At 38.2% G+C, this 23,434-nt stretch overlaps 1 protein-coding gene across 1 annotated transcript in view; it reads left to right on the plus strand.

Moving 5' to 3' along the window:
* Positions 1–293: 293 nt before the first annotated feature.
* Positions 294–23,434, plus strand: part of LOC124158487 (pyruvate dehydrogenase phosphatase regulatory subunit, mitochondrial) — a 45,425-nt gene continuing 22,284 nt past the window's right edge. Inside the window, exons 1-11 of the mRNA XM_046533610.1 lie at positions 294–413; positions 572–830; positions 1,064–1,276; positions 10,574–10,737; positions 13,242–13,478; positions 13,687–13,797; positions 13,952–14,121; positions 17,663–17,855; positions 19,177–19,329; positions 20,311–20,471; positions 20,642–20,790. Of these exons, the coding sequence (XP_046389566.1) occupies positions 586–830; positions 1,064–1,276; positions 10,574–10,737; positions 13,242–13,478; positions 13,687–13,797; positions 13,952–14,121; positions 17,663–17,855; positions 19,177–19,329; positions 20,311–20,471; positions 20,642–20,790 (1,796 nt within the window). The 5' untranslated portion in view covers positions 294–413; positions 572–585. The remainder of the gene's footprint in view (positions 414–571; positions 831–1,063; positions 1,277–10,573; positions 10,738–13,241; positions 13,479–13,686; positions 13,798–13,951; positions 14,122–17,662; positions 17,856–19,176; positions 19,330–20,310; positions 20,472–20,641; positions 20,791–23,434) is intronic.

Consider the following 23,434-nt stretch of genomic DNA (forward strand, 5'->3'; position numbering starts at 1 on the left):
TACCACATTCGAGAAATGAACAACCTGCAATCAATGGCGTTGCATTGAAAATTACGCTTTCCTTTTTTTCTCGTCCAATATTTGAATATAGTAACGTTACCGCGACGCAATAGTGGCGATAAAAAGTTTAAGGTATTAAAAATATTGTGAAACGGCATTAATAGGGGTGACTTTAAATTAGGACTCACCGCAGTTTGCAATTTCAAATTTTGGTGGGAAATCGGAGGTAGGTTACCAATCGAAAATCGACTTATATCGACATCATTGGTCGATAGTATCGATCGATTATTCCGTCTGTTGTCAATGGGGTGTAGGGAAATAGGGTAGTCGGATACGTAGAGAAAATATTATTAGGCTTTTAAGGTATTATTAGGGTAGCCTTGAGCACAAGATATGTTATCACGAACCGAATAGTAAGTTACTTTGAATTATTTTGTTCAATGAGTCTCATTGAAGTATTATTAGACTTTTACTATCTTTCCATGAAGTCTTTTGCTCTTGCACTAGTGGCTGAAAGCCGAGGAATTATTACTCTCAATTTCAATTGGGAATCGGTTTTAATTTTTTTCAGAATTTGAGTTCAAAATGTTTCGGAAAAGGTTATATAGCATAACCTCATCTTCACCACTTTGCAAAGGAAAAACATCAAGTTTGCGGACGACACAAGCCATTGGCAGCGATACTTCATCTTCGCACAATGAAGAATTTTCAAACTTTCCTAAGTCAGCGAAAGTGGTTATTTGCGGATCCGGCGTTCAAGGTGCTGCAGTAGCTTACCATTTAGCAAAAATGGGTTGGGGCAAAGAGACAGTTGTTTTGGACCAAGGAAAGTGAGTTGATGCGACTCCCCGAGATGCTTCAATAATATAAATAATGACTCTGGAAGGGTGGAGTTTTTTTTTTAATTAGGAGTTTTTATCAAGCTTTATTAAAAGCTGAGTGTGTAAAGTTGGTTTACACAGTTTTATTGCCATGTGAAGCATTATACTCATAGAAATTCATGTGTTATATTCTTAGTTCTATGAGCATATGCCATTCTAACAGTCAGCCATTTACATTTCAGAATAGGCAACGTGACATCGTGGCTTTCCTCAGGATTGATTGGCATGTTTAAACCAAGTCGACCTGAAACAAAATTAGCTCAGTACAGTATCAAAATGTACAAAGAAATGGAAGCTGCTGGTTTGGAAACCGGATGGAAACAGTGTGGCAGCCTTCTTTTAGCACGGACAATTGACAGAATGACAATGCTGAAGAAAATGAAAGCTCTTTCCAGGTATTTGTCGATTCTTAAGTGACTTTAATGGGCCGTTGTCTATGGAATAGCCAGGTGCAAATGACCTTAATTTCATTATATTTTTCTTGCATTCTTAATTTTAATGTGAATGCTTGATTCATATAATTAAGGACCCATGACTCTTAGGAAAATCTGGTACATTCGGTGTAGTTTGCCAGAAGGTGGGGTTTTTACTGTAAAATTTTGGTTACGAAAATCATATACCATGCATCTGGGTTTGATAAAACTTAAATTTGTGTTTTACAAGTTCCATCCACTTAGTAAGTTGGTTGTGAAATGAGGTGAGCATCCAATATCCATTAAATTTAATCTATAGATCTATCAGTTAGGTTTTCGTGATAGACTTTTTGCCTTTATTCAGTCTTTTTTGTGTCAAAAAAACGGAAGAAAAAGTCTTCTTTACGTCTTCGTTACAAATAACTATTTTATTCGTCTTCTATATCCCAAGGCCGTAACAACAATCACTTTTTATATTGGCAACGTAAATAAATAACAAAACAAACATTCATCATCACCTTGAACGTAAAAATGCAAAACCCTACAAATATTAATTTTCACATTACAACACCTCCCCTCGTTCGAGGATGATGGAAAGGAACACAAAAAACATCATGCATAAACAATACGTTGGCAGGCGCTGCTTATTTTGTTAATAACGTATTCTAACACCTCCCCTCGGGATTGACAAAATAATAATTTGAAATATAAATCTCTAAGCACTCCTTAAGATTTAACATCTTACAAAATTCTTTTGTCTTAGTTCCTGACAGTGGCTTTGTCAACATGTCAGCGACATTATCTTTTGATCTGACTAACTGGAATGAAACCTCCCCTGTTTTTACCATCTCCCTGATACAATGATACTTCTTGATGTATGACATATAATCATATTTAATAATACTTCTTGATATATGATATAATGACACTTCTCCGCATCTGGTCCACTCAGTGCCTCCTCTGCATCCTCCGGAATGTTGCTATCTGGACCTTCTGCAGCAGGGACAGGTTTTGGGATTCCTCTGTCTCTGAGACCTATGTGGTAGACCACCTTCCGCTACTCCTTCATAGGCAGGCTCATTTTCACAGGCGATGATTACCTCCCCTGGCCCCTGGATGGGTGTCACCTCCTCTGGCTCTCCACCTCTCGCCTCGAGCTCCTCCCAAGTCATCGTCTTCTCCTGCTTTCGTTTTTCCATCTCCAGTTGTTTCAAGGCGTAGTCTTTCTGTGATTGCTCTTCCTTCAGGCGTTTATTCAATACAGCCATCAATTCCATTAATCTGAGCTTTTCAGCCTCAGCAGCCTGCATCATGGCTCTTAAAGCATACTCCGAGGACTTGAAATTTCCGGATCTCATTGCGGCAATTACCAGTGAGTTATCATTTGAGCCTTGAGAAACATTCATGCTATGGAGGGCTTCTTGTAACTTTTCTACCATTATATTTTTCATCTCCAGTGTATCTTCCAAATTATTGACTTTTGCCTGTTCTTTCATCAGCTGCATCGTTAAATTTTTCTTTTCTTTCCTATGTTCTTCTGCCATTGCCTTCATTTCTAATTCTTTCTCCTTAATAGTACTATCTTTGCTCTTCAAACACTCATTTAGGAATAGTATTAGCTGGTCACCATGCTCTTCCTTGGCCATTTCTGTGGACAAACGACTTTTGAAGGCATCCATTTCTGCCTGGTCAGCCGCTGATATTGCCTTACTAACTTCTGCTTTCCTTTTCCAATCGCTGGCCTCTTTCTCTGCCTCCTGAAGCGATGCCTCCAGCTTTTCTACTTCAGCCAACCTCTTCTCCCGGTCCATTGGTTCAAGGTGTGTGTGCCTCTTTCCAAAAGAAACTCTGGAAGCCTTCTTCTGCTCGACTACGATTCTTTCCCCTTCATGGTGCAGGTGTCCCAAACGGTTGTGCCATGTTGTTGCTGCAATTTTACATGCTTTCATACCTTCATGTTCTTCAGTTTTTTTTCTTATTTGTGAAATAGAAGCACTCCCTTCAGTAGTGAGGTAATACAGGAAACCAACGCGATACCCCTGGAACAGAGTAGCTTCTTCGTCGCTAACAGTAGTCTTTCCGTCTCTCCTCACAATGGTCAAGCCCTTCTCTTCTAATTTCCCTTCCGAAATCAAATTGTCTTGGAGGCAAGGAATATATAACACATTAGTTAACTTTATTTTCCATCCACCACATTCATTCGACATCTGGATGGTCACTGATCCTTGACCTTCTATTTTTAGTGATGTACCATCACCCACAGTTACTTCTCCAGAGAGGGGTTTGAAATCAACAAACAAATCTTTCCTGGGGCTCATGTGATCCGATGCTGCTGAATCCAGTATCCATATGCCGTTGTTTGCATGGTTTGGATTTCTTTGCATGCAGAGTACTTTATAGCCTCTTGATACTACTGATGCTGATGACTTCTTCTCTTCTTCATCTTGCTTCTGTATGGCAGGACAAAATCTTGCAGTATGCCCCTCCTTTCCACATGTGAAGGGTCATTCCATGTCAGTTCATCCAGGCATGACACCCACCGACTCGGATTTTGATGAAACTTGCCAATTTTCATCCTTCCATGCTGGAATGAAACAGTGTAAAATATTTCTTGGCTATCTCTAATAGTTTTTTTTTCACGACCATTTGAAGTTTGGGTGAAACTGCAGTTTTTCAATGAATGCAGTCTCCAGAGGCACTTGTACCTCCAGAGGGAAATAATTTGTCTCAGCCATAGTTTTCATCTGATTCGTATGAAAATTTGCAGGTTTACTATAGAAGTCATGAGGATTCCAAAACCTAATTGAAAAATATCCTAAGGAATATTGGAAATTCTCTAAACTCGTATGTTTCATAAGATTTTAGAAAATTTTGCGTCAAAAACATGGTTCTATAAAACATCAAATTTTGACCTGAGGCAATATCTGAATCAAGCTAAATTATTTTTTCTAATATTCCTTAAGGTATGACCCACCACCTGTAAAAATAAAATTCATGGCTTTTTGCTTGCTTTGTTGTAAAAAAAAAATTTATGCAAAAAAAATCCCTTTTCACGACTCTGGTCGTCAGTGTTGGGTCCTCCTTCAAGTGTGATGAAATGCTTGTGTTAACTGTTTTCTATATCTAAGAAAATATTTACAACATGTATCTAGTGCATAATACATTCAAAAATTCAAACATTTTTTATGTGCAGGTTGTTTTTCTCCCGATAAGAAAAATATATTTTTGAAATAGAATATTTTAAGGAATTCATAGCACTTACCCATCATTGCTGGGGAAAACTTGATTGTTGCTGTATAAAACACATCAAAATACAGGATGCATGTCAATACAAGCTACTTTCTCCATTTTGTATTGACAAAAAACTTCACGAATGTGTTTTACTTCATTAATGTTGCACAACTTATAAATGAACAATCACAATATATAGTCACTTTTGTCTGTGCATCAATTTGTAGTTCAATAGGATAGTATCCAAGGTCTTCACTAAGGCCTATCTCTGAGAAAGCTAATATTTCAGTTACACTAGAGTTACATTTTTTTCCCAGTAGTGGTAATTCCAAGTTTTCCTTTTAAATCCAACAGCCATTGGTTCACACGTTCAATGTCTTTCTCCGAGAAGTAATACATTCGTCCTGAGCCTCTTGTGGTAGGAGTTTCCACGTAACAAATGACATTATTTACAGGAACATTGCAAATATCTTCTTTCTCTTTTGGCCAGTAAAATGATAAAGAATTTCACCTTTATATCACATGGATCAACATCCTTTGACATAAGTAGCCCAAAAAACCAGTGATTGTCATACAAGCAGGCCACAAAAGAATTTGGACAAGTTTTTGTTAAAATTTCTTCCCAACTTGGCTTTGTCAAGAAATTGTGGACAGAACTGTATGTGGTATCAAAGCTAATTTTTTTTGTCGCAATAATGTATATAAGAATGGTAGCTACGAGTACCTGGGATTGTTTTTACAAGGTACCAGCGAGTTTCTAATTGTTGCCGAATCATTGATAATTGTTCTTTTTTTAAAACGTAAAATGAAATTTTATCCACTTTGTACTTGCAGAACTCAAAACACCTTTACAATGGAAGTCATTGTATTACCCAGATCCCGCTGAAGGCTTTCTCTTGTAAGAATGCACATAACTGTTCCACCTATCCCATCACATGGAGATTTCCCATGACTAGTTGAAAAAAAAGACCAAGAAGCATGCAAGTCAAAGTCCAGGTGATGATGGCATAGGTTTATAAAGTTTTTACAGTTCTTATATTGGCCGGCACAACCATCCCTGAAATATTGCACTTTCTTTACTTCAAGGAACTTTTCCTTTAAAAACTGAGTGACTATTTTTTGCGTTTCAAATACGAAAGTTACGTCATGTTCTAGATCGTCAGAAAACACACACAAACTTGACACACACAGATCTTTCTTCAGCTGTCCACGAGAATAAATTACCGCTGGATGTAGGGAACAACCATCCTGATTCCAGTGATGACCCTGAACCTCATCTTGTATTACATAATGGTAGTTTTCTCTGAAATCCATCAAAACAATGGCTTCATCTGGCTGTAGGTTATTTTTTAGTTCTCTTAGGTATCTCGCCTGGGATTTGTTTATGAAGGAATGTGGGAGAAGTTTTTCCAGATTGTTCACCAGACTATTGATGTATTCATCCAGAGTCACTGTTAACCTAATTTATTGGGTCTGATCTGTTGTCACCCATTGTATGTCACTTCATCTTCAGGGTCCCATTCCTCAAATTTACTTTTCAGATGCTCCTTCAGTCGTTTGTCAGACATACATTCTGAACAGTGCCGTAACATGCAATCCATGTTATCTTTGGAACATACCAAGCAGTCAAATAGGTCGTTTTAGGTCTCCTCTATAGAGCATCCGTGGAGAAGAAGTGATGCATTCTGATGGATAGCACAGACACACACAGAATGGGTTTCAGAGGATAATAATATTAATAATATTTTATTAACTCCGTAGGGATACAATTATCCATGGGTTTCGTCAAGATTCAGAGAGACATAAAAGAATCACAAAACACAGATTACAAAATATCAAGAGCCTGCCAACACGCACCATTTAGGCCGCAACAGACAGAATTTGGAAAACCCTATTTTTACAAGTGGGAATACAAATTAAAAAGCTGCATACAGCTCATTTAGGTTACTTAGAAGTAACCTCTTTTGCTTGTGGACATTTTTGGACAGACCTTATCTTTCACTCCTGGCATAAGGCGTGAATACTCGTAATTTTGGTAAAATGACTGAACTAAGTCCACTGCAGTTTGTTCTATGTTTTTGCCCCTCCTTGGATCTGGTATGGCTATGATGCTTTTCATTCGTAGAATTCCCTAGCATGCCGAATTGTATATTCACTAACATTAATTTCGGTGGCTACTTTTTTCCTACTCCACCAAGTCGGAGCTAGTGTTAGTAGCTTAATTATCTCTCGCTGACTGCCTGCTGTCACCAGTTTTTCTTTTAGTAACCCAACTAGCACGTCCATATCACTCGCTTTATCAAGAACTTCTGAATCATGCTCTGGAAGGAAATCTTTATCCAGTCCTTTGAAAACCTTTTTGTTCAAAGTAGAACAACATTAATGGGGTAAAAAACATTCGTGAAGTTTTTTGTCAATACAAAATGGAGAAAGTTAACTTGTATTGACATGCACCCTGTATTTTGATGTGTTTTATACAGCAACAATCAAGTTTTCCCCAGCAATGATGGGTAAGTGCAATGAATTCCTTAAAATATTCTATTTCAAAAATATATTTTTCTTATCGGGAGAAAAACAACCTGCACATAAAAAATGTTTGAATTTTTGAATGTATTATGCACTAGATACATGTTGTAAATATTTTCTTAGATATAGAAAACAGTTAACACAAGCATTTCATCACACTTGAAGGAGGACCCAACACTGACGACCAGAGTCGTGAAAAGGGATTTATTTTGCATAAATTTTTTTTTTACAACAAAGCAAGCAAAAAGCCATGAATTTTATTTTTACAGGTGGTGGGTCATACCTTAAGGAATATTAGAAAAAATAATTTAGCTTGATTCAGATATTGCCTCAGGTCAAAATTTGATGTTTTATAGAACCATGTTTTTGACGCAAAATTTTCTAAAATCTTATGAAACATACGAGTTTAGAGAATTTCCAATATTCCTTAGGATATTTTTCAATTAGGTTTTGGAATCCTCATGACTTCTATAGTAAACCTGCAAATTTTCATACGAATCAGATGAAAACTATGGCTGAGACAAATTATTTCCCTCTGGAGGTACAAGTGCCTCTGGAGACTGCATTCATTGAAAAACTGCAGTTTCACCCAAACTTCAAATGGTCGTGAAAAAAAAACTATTAGAGATAGCCAAGAAATATTTTACACTGTTTCATTCCAGCATGGAAGGATGAAAATTGGCAAGTTTCATCAAAATCCGAGTCGGTGGGTGTCATGCCTGGATGAACTGACATGGAATGACCCTGAAACAAATGTATCTCCTCCCAATAGGTTTCTTTGGAGCATTTTGTGATTTATTTTCACTGCTTACTTTAGGTATGTTTGGCTTCTTCTTTACCTTGAGAGCCTTGTGTTCTTCTGTCTTCGCGTAATCCTCATTTTTCATTCTCTTCTCTTCTAGCAGGAGTTGGGACTTAACATATTTGGATGTTATGTCTCCTTCATTTGTTCTGTAAATACTTCGTATAAACCCAGCATATTTTTCTCGAGGCAGACCCATGAGGTAGAACGCAGCCAGTGCTCTATCCGGGAGATTAATGCCACACTTAGTAATTTTACGGTTGTAATTCTGGATCTTGCTCATGTACTCCATCATGGAAAGGTCTTCCGTTTTTTCGGTATTTACCATTTCCTTTAGGAACATTATCTCCTGGAACACGTCGTAAGTGGTGCACATGTCTCTTAATGCCTCCCACATATCCTTCGCTAGGTCCAGTCCCACGATATCATCCAAAAATGAATCATCTACGTATTGTATGATAATGGCTCTGGCCTGTTGATTTTGTCGCTGACGGCGCCTAACCTCTTGTGGTGGGAGTTGGCTTTCGTCTTCCATTTCTATCTCGTTTCCATCACTGCCGAATGTTATGTATGGATGGAAACCTTTTACCGCTTCCCAACAATCTTTCTTCATTAAAAAAGCTTCAATTCTTACAGCCCATACATCGTAATTATCGCTGTCGAGTATTGGGATACACGTCTTCTTTTCTTCCGCCATTTTTGATGATTCCGAACTAACAAAGAACAATTATGGGGTTCACTTCTTCTAACCTCAAACGTATTCGCCGTTCACACCATCAAAAGAAAAACTTCGCTTCGCATCAACACTTAGTGCAACTAAGTCTCATAATCTGTCAAAAAAACGGAAGAAAAAGTCTTCTTTACGTCTTCGTTACAAATAACTATTTTATTCGTCTTCTATATCCCAAGGCCGTAACAACAATCACTTTTTATATTGGCAACGTAAATAAATAACAAAACAAACATTCATCATCACCTTGAACGTAAAAATGCAAAACCCTACAAATATTAATTTTCACATTACAACATTTTGGACAGCAGCGGTTGAAGGTTGGATTTTACTTGTATAAATATATTCTAGCAGTTTAGGTAGGTTTGCAGGTAGCATTTTTCAAATCTCCCAGTCCTGTCCAACTCCCACATTGAACCTCCCCTTTCAGTTCACAGTAGGGTAGGTTGCGAATAAGCTGCCTTTTTCACCCCGTACTGAATCTGCAAGCAGTGTTACCAACCCTTAAGCTTATTCTTGTCCTTTTCCTCACTAATGTATTTCCACTCCCTGTTCATGAAGCAATGTTTTTTGGTGGGCCTTTTGCCAACAGTATCAATTTATGTTGTCTCGGCACTGAGTCTAATATGTTCATGGCCATCTCGCTCTTTTGTGTGACAAACTAGGCCAGCTATGTGCGTTCGGCAATGTTAAGTTGATTCCAGCTTTCTCTCTCTCGCTCAGTACTCCCCCTCTCACGTCAGCCAAAACCACCGATAGTGTACAGGCTCTTGTGATGGCCACCCTTCCCCATTTGCTTGAGCCACACTCACTCAGACACAAAGATATTTTTAGCCGGGTGTAGTCCCGCTGCATCTCTCTGCGGATAGGCAAATTAATTCAATTAATTTTTCTTTAAAATGTTACACAATAATAGTCAGATCAAAACTTTCACTGTCCTTATAAGTAAATTCTTAAATTTGTTGGATTGAAAAAAAATATTTTAAAAGACTTGTCTTGTGTATGTCTTCCTATGTTGCCTCTTTGTCGCCTCCCATGTTACATATCATCACCGAGAATAATCGCCCTGAAAGTTCAAAGTGGGGATGTGTAAGACAAACTCATTATGAGATTTATGTAAAAGTAGATTGTAACTGATATGAGACTTTGTGTTTTCCTGGTGAATGATGTGGATGAATGTTTTGCGGGAATCCTACCAGGTGAGTTGTTCTATTGGAGCCAACATTTCAATGACTAACTCTGTCATCGTCCTCAGGGCGTTGAGTGCGATGGCAGAATTACCCGTTGAAATGTCGGCTCCAATGGAACAACTCACCTGGTAGGATTCCCGCAAAACATTCACCCACATAGAGTGTAGTGGCGTAAGAGATTTACGAGGAGAAATGAGACTTGCCAAGGTGGCTGAATTCAACTTCTTTTCCATGAAAATGTATTCAAAGAAATTTACTTTAATGGACATGTTCACCCCGAGACACAGGAGGGTCATGGATGGTTCAAAAGTGATATTGGTCATGGGTAGTGTGTCCATGAAAAATTATTTCCTTAGTGATTGAGTTCAGGCCAGTGGTGTTGTGGTGTCAACGCTGTTCCGGCACTGGTTAATATAGTCATTATAGTCAAATATCACTTTTATCAATTTTGTTGCCTCAAAATTTCTCATGCATGCATTTGTAAACAAAATAATGTAATGAAATGTAAATTATTACTTGTAATAAAAACACGCATTAGTATTTCACTTCTAAAAGAAAGTGAAGGCGAGTGTGTTCTGGCACTGCTAATTTTGCCATGACGTTACCGATTAAGGCATTTTGAATTGCTCCAAAGGCCTTCAAATTCAACTGGAAGATACAGAAGTGAAAAGAATCAGGAAAAATGCAGTCGGTTGTATTGCATTTTTTAATAATGTTTCTCATTCACTCTGAGCATTTGTTTTTGTAGCCACCTCACTGGAAACTGTTTTCTATCATTCCATATTTTTTTACCTTCTCAGGGCCAGGGACATAGACTGTGATGTCATCACTCCCGAAGAAGCTCAAAAACTCTGTCCTCTTATTGCAATTGATGACTTAAAGGGTGGTTTATGGATACCTGGTGATGGTATTGGGGACCCTTACAAACTCTGCCTGTCACTAGCATCTGCCGCTGAAAAGGAAGGTAGGTCTAATCTTCTTGCTTGTCAATTTAAGAGTTTTAAGAGAAGAATTGCTTAGATGTTAGTGCAATTGCATTGTTCTCGGTCCTTGCCTTAACATAAGGTATGATTTTTTATATTTTTATTTGACTGTAAATATCCACGTATAGCTGTTGGGTAGGTTTCTGCAGCAATGCTTATGATAAATGCACGATTCCAGATTCTCATTGGGTGTTTATGAGTATCGACAGTTTCAAAAGCCATCCTGCTTTTATCTTCAGGGCGAGGGTGAGAAGCTGTGAATTTTTGCTGCCTTATATAGCTCTGACTGTCCTTCTGCTGAGCTCTAATTATTTGCCACTCTCTTCCATGCATTGCTGATGTGGTAGCCATGGTCTCTGTTAGGCCCATCGCACACGGTGTGACTGTTTTACAACTACCGTTGCCAACCAGTTGCGCGCGCAACTGTTTTGTGACCTCGGCAATGTATTTGAGTGGGGAGGCGCACACGACGCAACTGGTTTTTGATGATCTCAAATCAGTCTGAAACCAGTCACATGCAACCGTGGGCCCACGGTTGCAGTTGCATTGCAAGCTTCAGTTGCACGAGACCACCTGGTGTTTTGGTGGTATTTTGACGGCCGTATAGTGTCGATCTCAGAATGAATGATCAAGAAGTCAGCATGAAGCTCATTGGAGCAGTAGAGAAGCATGAATTCCTGATCAAATACAAACTATCTAACGTCTTTGGTATTGATAATAGTTCACAGTGTCTTCTTCGCCTGACTCAGTGATAGTAAGCAGGGGCGGATCCAGGATTTCTTTCTGGCATGGGCACAAGCAAGGCCGTATCCAGGATTTTGTTCTGTGGGGGGGGGGGCACAAAGATACCACGTAATACAAAATGAACGCAATGATAGTGGGACCGTATTGAAAATCTTGCATATGTTTAAGGGTCTGGGGGGGCACGTGCCCCCCCTTAGATCCGCCTATGATAGTAAGCACTGACTGCCAAGGCAAGGGCTAAAAAAAACAACACGTAACGCACTAAATAAACACTTCACTTATTGCACAATGGACGAAACTGATTTACAACCAGCCCTTTGTCATTACACCCGTGTGCGGCAATAAGTTTTGCTTCAGTTGCAAACCGGTTGCAGACGCAACTGATTCCCAACTGAGGTTACAAAATAGTCGCTCCGTGTGCGCTGGGCCTTAATGTTATGAGTCTTATGGATTTACAAGTGAAAGTGACCAAGCAACTACATATGTATGTACTTGGTCAGCCTCGGGTGGTAGCGGTTCACATAATTAAACCTTGTGACTGTGTCATGCTTCCTCAGGATCCTTGCTATTCTTTCTGATACTCACAAGCATTGCATAGGAATTCACATGTTTTCCTAGTCAGCAAAAAACTCTCTAGGGTTTTGTACTTATTGAGGAAACTTAAAACCTGTATCAATGTAAAGTACATGAGATTAGCCTATTTTGCTTTTTTTCATAGTATTCTTGCCTATGGTGTTCGACTCTGGGGACATGCAAAAGAAACCAAAGAAATTCTAAAACTGCAAAAAAAAGCAGTGAGGATTCTGAGTGGCGCTGGGCCCCGTGACCACTGCAGGCCAATTTTTAAAAACTTTCATATCCTCACCATCTACAGCCTCTTTGTGTTTCGCAGCATTATGCACATTAAAGATAACTTAGATACCTACCCCATTCGATCCACCATCCACTCTCATGACACTAGGGCTAAAAATAGCCTAAATACTAATTACTGTAGGCTGTTTAAGACCAACAACCAGTCTGACAATTTGGGTGTAAAATTATTTAATAAATTACCCAGCAAAGCCAGATCAGTGAGCATCACTAGACTGAAAAATGTGCTGGAAAAGTGGCTGTGCAATTATCCACTGTACTCAATTCATGAGTATTTTGAGCTGGACTTTTCTTCTCTTTTATTTTAAATGTAAATTTAAATGTAATCTTTGTAATGTATGTGTTTCTAATGTTTTAATCCAATGTACATGTTTTTGTATGTTTCGTTGTATTGAATGTTTTCATAAATGTGTTGTATACAGCATCCGCGAGGGCCAATCCTCGCCGTGGATGAATAAAGATAAAGATAAAGATTGTCAATCATGGTGTGGGCTTCGTTGATTCCCCCTCCTGTTGCATGGCATTCTGGGGATGGCCATGAGCGTTAAAGATGCTAATTTTAATGGCACGGGTGTTAATTTTTTTTTAACAAGTGCGGTATGGGTTCTAAAATATCTCACTCAAACAATTGGAAGTTTGCACCTTAGTAGGTGTCTTAACTGTCTACAGGTAATTTTACGTCTTCATAGTCAGCAGTTATTTTAGATTGCCGTGGTTTTCAGATATTGAGCCGTTATTAGGTCTTTCATGGAAGAGACTTGGTATTGCAATCCTTGACTCTATTCATAATACCTCATTGTTTGTTGATCGTAGTGAGTATTGTTTTGTGCATGTTCGCATCTGATGTGGTTGATTGGTTTTTGGTTTTCAGGAGTCACACTGATTGAGAATTGTGCCGTTCAGAGGATCATCAACGAGGGTGGGAAAGTGGTTGCGGTGGACACCAGTAAGGGTTTGATTGAATGTGACTACTTTGTCAACTGTGGAGGTTTCTGGGCAAGGAAGATTGGCCAGATGAGTGAACCTTTTGTCAAAGTCCCTCTCCATCCGTGTGAACACTACTACCTCCACACAAAGACCATCCCAGGGCTGGATCCAATGACTCCAGGTTAGTGCCAACCCACTCCTCAAATTTAGTCATATGTCTCTAGTCCTTGCCGTGGTAGCTGGATTTGTGAATCGCAGTATTTGATTTTCTTATTTAAAAGTTGGTCTGCTTTTAAGGAAGGAAATCAAATATTGTTGTGTGTAGTTTAACTTATATAAACTTTTTTGTTTTCTTCTTAGATTAAAAAGGCTCACTTTGTCACTTCCAGTGGTGAGGGATCAGGATGGGCATATATACTTTCGTGAGAATGAAGGAAGACTGATGACTGGAGGCTTTGAACCTGTTGCCAAGCCTGCTTTTGAAGATGGAAATATCCCTGGTAAGAATTGCTTTACTATTCCTTTAGCTTATTCTCTTTTTCAGCATTTTTTCATGCTTATACATATTCATCAAAGATCCATATTTTTTGTCTAATTCTGAAGCAAATCTGACAATGATAGTATATTGACTCAGTCACTCTGTCATCATTGCAGACTCTTTTGATCAAAGGAGGCTCCCTGCTGACTGGGACCATTTCCACATTTTGCTGGAGCAGCTGTTGCATCGAGTGCCCAGCATGAAGGATGCAGCGTTGGAAAGGCTGTGCAATGGTCCCGAAGCTTTCTCTCCCGACTGCAAATGGATTGTGGGAGAAGCACCAGAGGTAAAACTCTTGACATTGCGATGGCATGAGCTTCATCATGTTTACTTGCACTACAGTAAAAAGTTCAACACCTTTTGTTTTTTATGGTACCATACTGCAATGCAGAAGAATATTTTTAAGGTATCACTACATTGCGGTAAGAAGAGTGACAGCCCAATAATACAACCATGTCTCGTATAGCGCAATTTCGATTAGAGCAATTTCGATTAGAGCAATTTCGATTAGAGCAATTTCGATATAGCGCAAATTCGTTCCTCAGGGAAACATTGCAACGCAGTGTAGCCTAATCAAAAATCTTAAACGCTCTCGTGATAAAACGTGAACTTGCGCTAAGTACACACGAAATTTCTATCATTTTACGCATATTAATACTATTGCTTGCCTCAAATCTTCTTTTTTGTTTATATATTAATAGAAATCCATTGCTGTGCAATGGCCAAAAGTATTACTCGTCATTGGGTCCAGATAGCCGGCCTACCGAAGTAATTTATCTCGTCCCCTTAACAGAATGAGTTAATTTAGATCATTAACTAAGCGTGGGGCTAGTGGAAATGAGTTTTTTTTAAGCAATACTGGTTGAGCTGGAATTTTTGCCGTCATAGGTTATCGGGCGATTGACTTCCAGGTAGAGGGTCTACGCTAAAGCCTTCAAGGTCATCGGTATTCATGGGGGAGAAATGGAGCGGTGGCCGAGTTGCGCATGAATAGCATCAACATATAAGAGGGTCCGCTATAGAGTCTCAAACACAATAGCTTCGTTCCCTCCCCGCAGTCGTAGGCCCTCTGAGTCTCAAGAATACAGTTCAGCAGTAGAAGGTGATTTCGATAGAGCCATGCAGAGTAAAAACCAAGAGAAAAAGGCAAAAAATAGGAATGCGGGTAGAAAAATCAAGAATTTATCAAGAAAAACTAGAAGAGAAATTGATATAGATCAATTGCTTTGAAAATGGAGAACGTCAAAGCGATATTGCGCGGAAGTTTAAACGTACGATGCCTTGTTGTTATTCTGAATAAAGACGAAGTTAAAACATCAGTGACCTCAGCCGCACCAACTTCAACCAAGCCGTCTACACATATGGAAAGTTCATAGTGAATCAGTACAAAAAGATGAGAGTGGTAATCGCTCCGTGACATTTAGTGAAAGCTCCGGTTGGTTCCAGAATTTAAACGGCAAGCAGGTATTTTCAGTGCGGCGATATCAGGTGAATCTGCAAGTGTTGATAGCGCAGTCACCACAACATTTTCTGATGAACTCCAAGCTGTGATTGAAAGTGGCTCCTTTCCCCCTCAACTAGTTTTTAGTGTTGACGAGACGATATTCTTTTGGAAAAGAATGCATTCTCGTTCATTCATTTTCAGGGAAGGAAAACCTGGGTCAGGTTTCAAGGCAAGGCAACTGTTTCACGTAGCTGCTAATGACTCGGAGGACTTCAAATTAAAATGATTTATCATTCATAAACTCCGCTAGCTATGAAATGGCATTCAAAGTAGCATTTGCCTGTCATTTTGATGAGCGAAAAAAGGGCCTGGGTGACACAATAGTTGTTTTTAGACTGGTTTGAAAAATCGTCAACTGCCGGCAATGCATTACGAACCCCTGAGATAGCAGATGTTAGCCCACCCGCACGACAGGAGGGAATTTCAAAAGCACGTAAGAATTTTTTTTAACGTGAATAAAAGTCTTCAAATGCATGCGTACTATCTTTAAAGATGTTTTAAACTATAAACATTTATATAAATAATGTTTTCTAAGGCTATTTATGGGAATATAGATGTTTTAGAGGAAATTCAATACCCAAGACCTATGCTACCAGGAACGCATCCCTATCTTCCCAATGTTAAAACGCTCTCGTATAACGCAAATTCGTATAGCGCAAAGACCCCAAGGAACGCATCCCTTGCGCTATACGAGACATGGGTGTACTTTACTTGCGCATTTTACAGTGGAACCTTGTTAAAGCGAGTACGGGATATAGCGAGAACCCCGTTATTACGAGAGATAGCCGATGCACCGTCAATTGACCCTATATTAAGCGTGTTAAAAAATTCGTTTTTTACGAGACCCTTTCGGCGTTGGCTCTCGCCATAGCGAGGGTTTCACCGCCGGAAGACTTTCATTAAGACTCCTTAACCTCTGTAACTGCTAGCGATCTGTTAGAAATGAAGTTAATGGAGTGCTCAGTCTCAAATTTATGTGGTAAACTGTCGTTCTATATAATATAATTATTGACGAAACAATGCTTTGCATGATTTTTATTCAGTGCGGCGCTTATAAATTGTTTGAATAGTTAGTCGTTATTTGAGTAAGGAAATTTAGTGATGCAAAAAAACATCGCCTTTCGTCTGGATTTATGCTTACGTTTATCGGATAGATGTTTATCTGTCGCCGCACCACTCCTGTTCCTGTATATCTGTTCGCAACAGGTATATTGGCTATTATTTGCTCCACCTCCGGTAAAGCGACAATTCGCTATAGCGAGTGTTTATTAGTGCACTGTGGGGTGTCGTTATATCGAGGTTGCACTGTACCTTATTAAATCTATGGTGCAACTTTTTGAGAATTCAGTTTTCATTAGTGGAAGGAAATATTTTATTTGAAATCTGTGCTCAAAGCCCAAAGATACAGTTATGCAGGAATTCTTCAAATGGATATTTTTGACCCATTATAACTCAGTGTTGCTTCAAAGCAACATCAAAAATTTTTACATTTTCAGCTCTATTTAGGAAATTGTAGTGATGAAATACTTAATTGCCACGGTAATTATGATTGAGCGAAAAATTTTCAATTTTTAAAAATGAAAAATATTGAAATTTGATTTCTCCCAGAAGCAGCTCTGGGTTAGAAAGGGTGAAGCAGGATTACGGGATGGGAGTCGGGAATAAATGGAATCGGGAGTTGTCAAAGTCACTATTGGTCCTCCATCTCTGTGCAAAACGTCAGCACCCCAACTCTTCTGAAAGTGGTTGGGAATTGGGGTTCGTCAGTGACTCTGACCAGAGGATCTATCAGTGATGCGAGCAGTTGAATATGTTATGGTCATGTTTAAGTAGTTACAGCACTCAGAATGTCTTGTAGCTTCAAAAAAATGTCACAATCAGACTGTGGCTGCATTATTTGTGGCACGTGTAATCAATTTGTGTGCTTTCTTTCCTCATCCAGCAACTGTTTAACCCACAAAGTACCATGAAAGTATACCTAATCCCCTTACTACAAAAATATGATTTACCTGTTCCTCTCAAATTTGTTATATGTATTCACTATTTCTCGAAATAGAGGTTACCTTAAATTTTTTTGTGTTAATTATGCAGCTATGAAAGTGAAAGAGTGCTGTGGGTTTCCTCCAATTTGTATAATTATATTAGCTCTATTAAATTTTGGATAGGAATTGTCTGACATTTGGAGAGAGCTTGATAACAGTGTGGAGGCATTTGTTTTTTAATGCTTTCTCACACATTTTAAAGATGTTTATTTGGCTATTCATGGTTGTGTGCTATTTTTATCACTCGTTAATCTTTCATCCCACTTGTCATGTTTTGTTAGATTCAGAACTACTTTGTGGCTGCAGGGATGAAAACAGTTGGTATAGCTGCTGCAGGAGGTGTGGGCAAAGTGACCGCGGATTGGATTGTGAATGGCTATTCCGAGATTGACATGTATGAGCTGGATATCAGGAGATTCTTAGGACTTCACAACAACAGAAAATTCCTCAGGGATAGGGCAAGAGAAGTTCCAGGTTTGGCAGTTATTTTTTTTTAATTCAGTAGGTAGTTTGCTGTTATGGAGAATTTATGGCTGTACACACAAGGTACTTTCAAAGATTTATTGCATATTTTGTATGGTATATGATTTCAAAAGGTCTCCATATAATTTTTGCCTTGATAATTTTTACTTAAACCTTTAATTTGCCTTGTTTTTGTATGATTAATATTGATGCCTGAACACCCAGCCATTGGTTCTTTGCATTATGGCATCAACTTACACTCAACGTAAATGATAAGTTTATACTTCATTTTTGTTGAAATGATCTTCTCATCATTGCAAATTTGATGTTGGAGAAGGTATGGAGTTCAAATCCCTATGAGTTGAAAAAAAATCCATTTTCCTTTTGGACTGACTGGGATGCTTACAGAAACGTCTTCTGAACAAAACTACACTCCCTTGGTCTTTTTGCATTTTGTCTTTGGTAAAGTACTTTCTTCATCTATTGGGAATTTTTTGAGATAATTATTCACTAACTCCAAAAAGATTTTATCAAATAGTGTAAACTAACAACTGAGAGTCGCTAGTTATCAAACAAAAAAATAAACCAAGAAATGCCAAAGCAAGCTATGTACACATTGTGTGTGTGAGCTTGCGTCACAAATAAAAAAACTCTGAGGTAGTGTGTTTCTCCGCTATTGCAATTTTGGAAATGTTAAAAATAAATTATATTATGCATGTATCCTACTGGCATAATATTTGATATTTAGCATTTTCGGCTGCTAAAATACTATGTGACATGGTTTCCCAAAAGATAGCAAATTCTCTTATGCTCAAAGTTCTGAGGCACCCTACATCATGCCTTTCATTGTGGAAGTATCCTGAAACAAAGGTGACCAAATTCCATAATTGTAGCATGATACTAATAGTATCAATGAGTTTTATTGTACATTTTCCTAAAATGCGTGGACTTAACATGCATCCAGTGTGTTAAAATAACATAGCCCCACCAGATTACATGTAAGTCTATTCAGTTTCTATGTTCATATTTTGGTGATAGCAATTAGGATTTTTTGTGATATTATGGAATAATTTGATTTTATTTACATCTGGAAATTCTTTAAAATAATACCTGTATCAAATCAACAAATTTTGGAACAGAAAGGCCTGAGAATCTGGGATTTTATTATCGTAAAGGTTTTCAATTACATTTACAGTTTTCATTTCCTACGTATGAATACCATATCAGTGACCAAGGTTTTTTCTATTACAAGTACGCTAGTACATATGTACATCCTTGTTTCTTCTTCCTGGTTAAGAGTTTTATTCCATTGTACATTTATAACTCATTGCAGGAATCCATTATCGCATTGCATATCCATTTTGGGAATTCAAAACTGGCAGGAACTTGAGGATGTCTCCAATTTACCCTAACTTGAAGGAAGCTGGAGCCGTATTTGGCCAAGTCATGGGCTATGAAAGACCAAGCTGGTTTGATCTTAGTGAAGGTGATTTGATGCGCAAATTATCTCAAATGTCTTTATTTTTCTATTCCCAGTGCATCGTGAATCTGAATCATTTCACTAAGTTCATTATTCTCAACTCGATGTTACTCAGGCACAATATTGGTCAAGTTTACTGGAATGGGATTCTTTTGATACTACCACAAAAGATCTTGTGGCTTAATGTGTTACCATTGTTTTGTTTTTAGAAACCTTTATTGTTATACAAATATCCAGAGTGGAGAGAAATTGTGTCATGAAATTTAAATCGTGGATAGGTGATGGCAGTGAGAGCCAAAATTACGAATGATGATTTGGTTCAAAATGCACCATTTTTAAACTACAGAAACTTTTACGCACACACTACGATTGGCTGGAAGTGTTGCTGGATTCTCTGGAAAACTCCTTATTTCAACTGTGCACTTTGCCTGCCAGAGATTTCAATGTGTCAGAGGCATCTGGCAAAAGGGCAAACTCCTGGCCAATCGGAGCGCTTGGCTAGAGTTTCTGGAGTGGTTCCTATTATATGTAGTCTCATGTATACTCCTTCAAACGCTATGTTCTTATGAGTATTCTTAACGGTATAGCCCACTACAGGCACCATAGCATCTTAAACCAAAATGTCGGACACCCAGTTGATGACGGTACTTCCTATATCTTGAACTTAAGGTTTACTTTGTGTGCCTGACATTTTTGTCGTAATTTGAATGAAAATGTATGATATTCAACTGCTGGCAAAGATATGTCAGTGTTGAGAAGATAAAACATGTGATGCAATGAAATAAATTTAAGGTGGTGTGTGAAGAATACCCCATGTGAGTAACGTAGGATTAAAAGCACGAAATAAAGCCATTTGTATAAAACTGAGCTGTGATCATTCATTTTGATTGAATCATAATTCTTGAATTATAATATTACAAATAGACTTTTATATTTGGTCTCATATGACTTGATTATATGGTCATTTTTGGAATCTTTTTTCTCCAGATGAAGTAGATGAAGTCGATGGGACGAGACCGTACAGGATAGCTTACACAAATACATTTAGTAAGCCTCCTTGGTTTGATATCGTGAAAGAGGAGTATTCAGCATGCCGTGAGGCAGTTGGGCTCAGTGATTACTCTTCATTCACCAAATTTGATCTCTGGGTAAGTGAACTTGATTATGGGAAGGACTGATACCAACGAGTGTTCCTCAAGCCAGCTTAAGCATTCCAAATATGTGTGTCTTTATGCTTCAGTTGATGTTTGAGCCTGCCAATTTGATGTATTTTGTGTGGAACCTTCATTACACATGTTTCCTATTTTTGTAATTGCAGTCACGTGGAACTGAAGTTGTGGATAGCTTGCAGTACCTCTGCTCCAATGATGTTGATATTCCCATTGGTGGCATCATACACACTGGGATGCAGAATAAATTGGGTGGCTATGAAAATGATTGCAGTCTGGCCAGGGTTGCTGAAAATCAGTAAGTTCAATTATTTGTATGTATTCTCCCTCTCCTCAATGTACAAAGTTTGATCTTTGGCAAAAAGTTGTCCAATGTGAGGAAGCTGCCCCCAAAGTTATTGGCTTGATTAAAAAATCTGAGGAAGTCAAGAGAGCTTCTTGAGACGTCACGATGGTCATATTGAATGGCTAACTTTTTCCTGATGCGGTTGTGTTGAAATGCCCGGAATATTCTAGGTTTTTCATCGATAGTCTTTTATTTATTTAGTCCAAAAACAGCATGAGGCCAATTACAGAGGACTACAATAACAGGAGAAATAATTACATAACATTAAGCAACGTAACCAACAAAAACAAAAAAATATTCAACATTATTTACAAATAATAACAAAGAATAGTCATCGGGTGGTGCGAGGAATAGGGGGAAAATTACGATAGTAATGGTGCAAGTTGGGTGTGGGATGAAAAAAAGGATCAAAATTTGGAACACATTTGGCATATGAGTTAATGGAAGAAGGAAGTCTGAATAGAAAAGAACGTTTAGAAACAGAAAGGCGGGGGGTGAAACAATGAAATAGGTCACTCGACCTCGTCGTGCGCGAAGGAACACGAAGTGGAAAAAAAGAAAGAATGTCTGATGATCTGTATTTGAATTTTTTTGACCTTTTTGTTGCTTTAATTAAAAACGAGCGTGATGCGCCCGCTCCCAGCGGGCTTCCCCCGCTCTTTTCAATGCAATTCCACAGAGGGATAGGCACGTTTCTAATTTTAAAATGTAGAAAAAAAAGGCAGGGTCTTATGTACAAATTTAATTGGAATGTTCATGTACAAATTGAGGTCAGAGGACCTCTTTAAATGCAACATTGGAAGTAATTACACTATCCTCTGTTAAACACACATGATGACTCACACTTACGTATCAACAGGAGACTTGAATGTGGAATCAGCCGCATTTTGATAAAAGTTATTTAAAGAATGCGAGATATTGTTGCAAATGAACAAATGTATCAGTTTGTGCACCGTTAACGTCAGGAATATTTTCAACTTTTTGTTTTTTTTTAAATTATTTAAAAACCAATTTTAGGAAAAAATAGCAATATTGAGGAAGTATGGTATGCCGTCGCATGTTCTCTGATAAATTCTGTGCATTTTGGTACCTCATTTGTGGAGTTTGGCTGCGTTTAAGTTGAGGAAAAGGTATCTATACATTAGAAATAATATGGAAGATTTATTGTATATGTGGCAAGAATATTTGAAAAACTGTTATGTGATGTTTTTATTTTTCATCATAAACATTATTCCCACCAAAATTCTAATGTTTGAAATGAAGAGGCCTGATAATTACGATATCAAGTAATTCTATTATCTACTCAAATTCAAATATTTCATAATTAATGCTGTATTTTAGTCTTGTGCAGATTAGATAAGTTGATCTTTCCATAGCTTTTTCATCCACCTCATTGGAAATCGCACATTGAGGGTAGTTTCACCGATATCCAACCAGGATTATCAGTGGAAAGAAAATAAATTCCGTGAAGTCATGAGGCCTTCATGCATAGGGATTTGTACAGGTGGTGATGTTGGTCACTTAAACACTCTAAATGATTAAGTAATATATAATATTTCAAATAAATATGATGAACCATAATTAGAAAAATCAATTGACAACCAAAGCCTAATTCCCTTCAGTGGCATTGGTGACCCACCACCTTTGTCATAGCAGGCTCCAGTCCTTTCAAACGATTCCAGACACCACCTCACGGAAAGTCTGCCTAAGCCCACACGTATGAGTGCCATGAAGAATACACAGTTTCACTTTTCCCTGTTGGTCGAGCTTGAATGTGGAGTCATGAATCGTTTTGATTAGCATTTGATGATGCAGTGGTCGTTTAAAAAGAAAGACACTAGTGCCAAAGGCTGTTAAAACAAACTCTAAAGGCAGCACTCTGACCTGAGAATGCTGGCTGGAATATGTGTGAACAACATGTCGTCAATGAATAGGTGTGTGCTGAAAGTGAAAACCCAGAATTTATGGACATGTCACCTCCTCATTATTCATATAAATTGAGCTAAATGAAGTCTGATAATATATGGGTACATATTTGCTATCAAAAAGTAGCATGGATATGGGCCATGGATACTTAACTCTTTCATTATATTTTAATTTACTCTGTGCATATATTTTTTTCATATTTAATCAATTGCCATGAATAGCATATTTATTTTTACTCTAGATAAATAGGTGATATTATTGTAATTTAAGGGATATTTTGCTCTTTCCTGTATAATTTCATTTTACTAAGCAATATCTGAGTGAGCAATCTCATTTTTCCTCTCAACATTAACGGACGGTAATTTATACTTGGTGGGACTTAGTATGTTCACGCCTTTCCCTCTATTATTTTTCTTCTATTTCTCGTCTCTTTGTGAACGGCTGGTGTCTGAACACCCCCTGCCCACTGAGGTGGCTTCCATTGCCAGTATATTGATGTAGATGTAAATCTAGCTGGTAAATCTTGCATATGGTCACCTCATCACCATCTCTTGATGTCACATGGTGCAGTAAAACCTCTTTATATTGCAATGGAAGGCAGGGGTGCAGCTAGGAATTAAGACTGGGGGGGGGGGCTTTAGGTGCAACTAATACTGGGGTGTGTAGGGGT

The sequence above is a fragment of the Ischnura elegans genome, chromosome 5 (assembly GCF_921293095.1).
Source record: "Ischnura elegans chromosome 5, ioIscEleg1.1, whole genome shotgun sequence".
NCBI classification, from domain to species: Eukaryota; Metazoa; Arthropoda; class Insecta; order Odonata; family Coenagrionidae; genus Ischnura; species Ischnura elegans.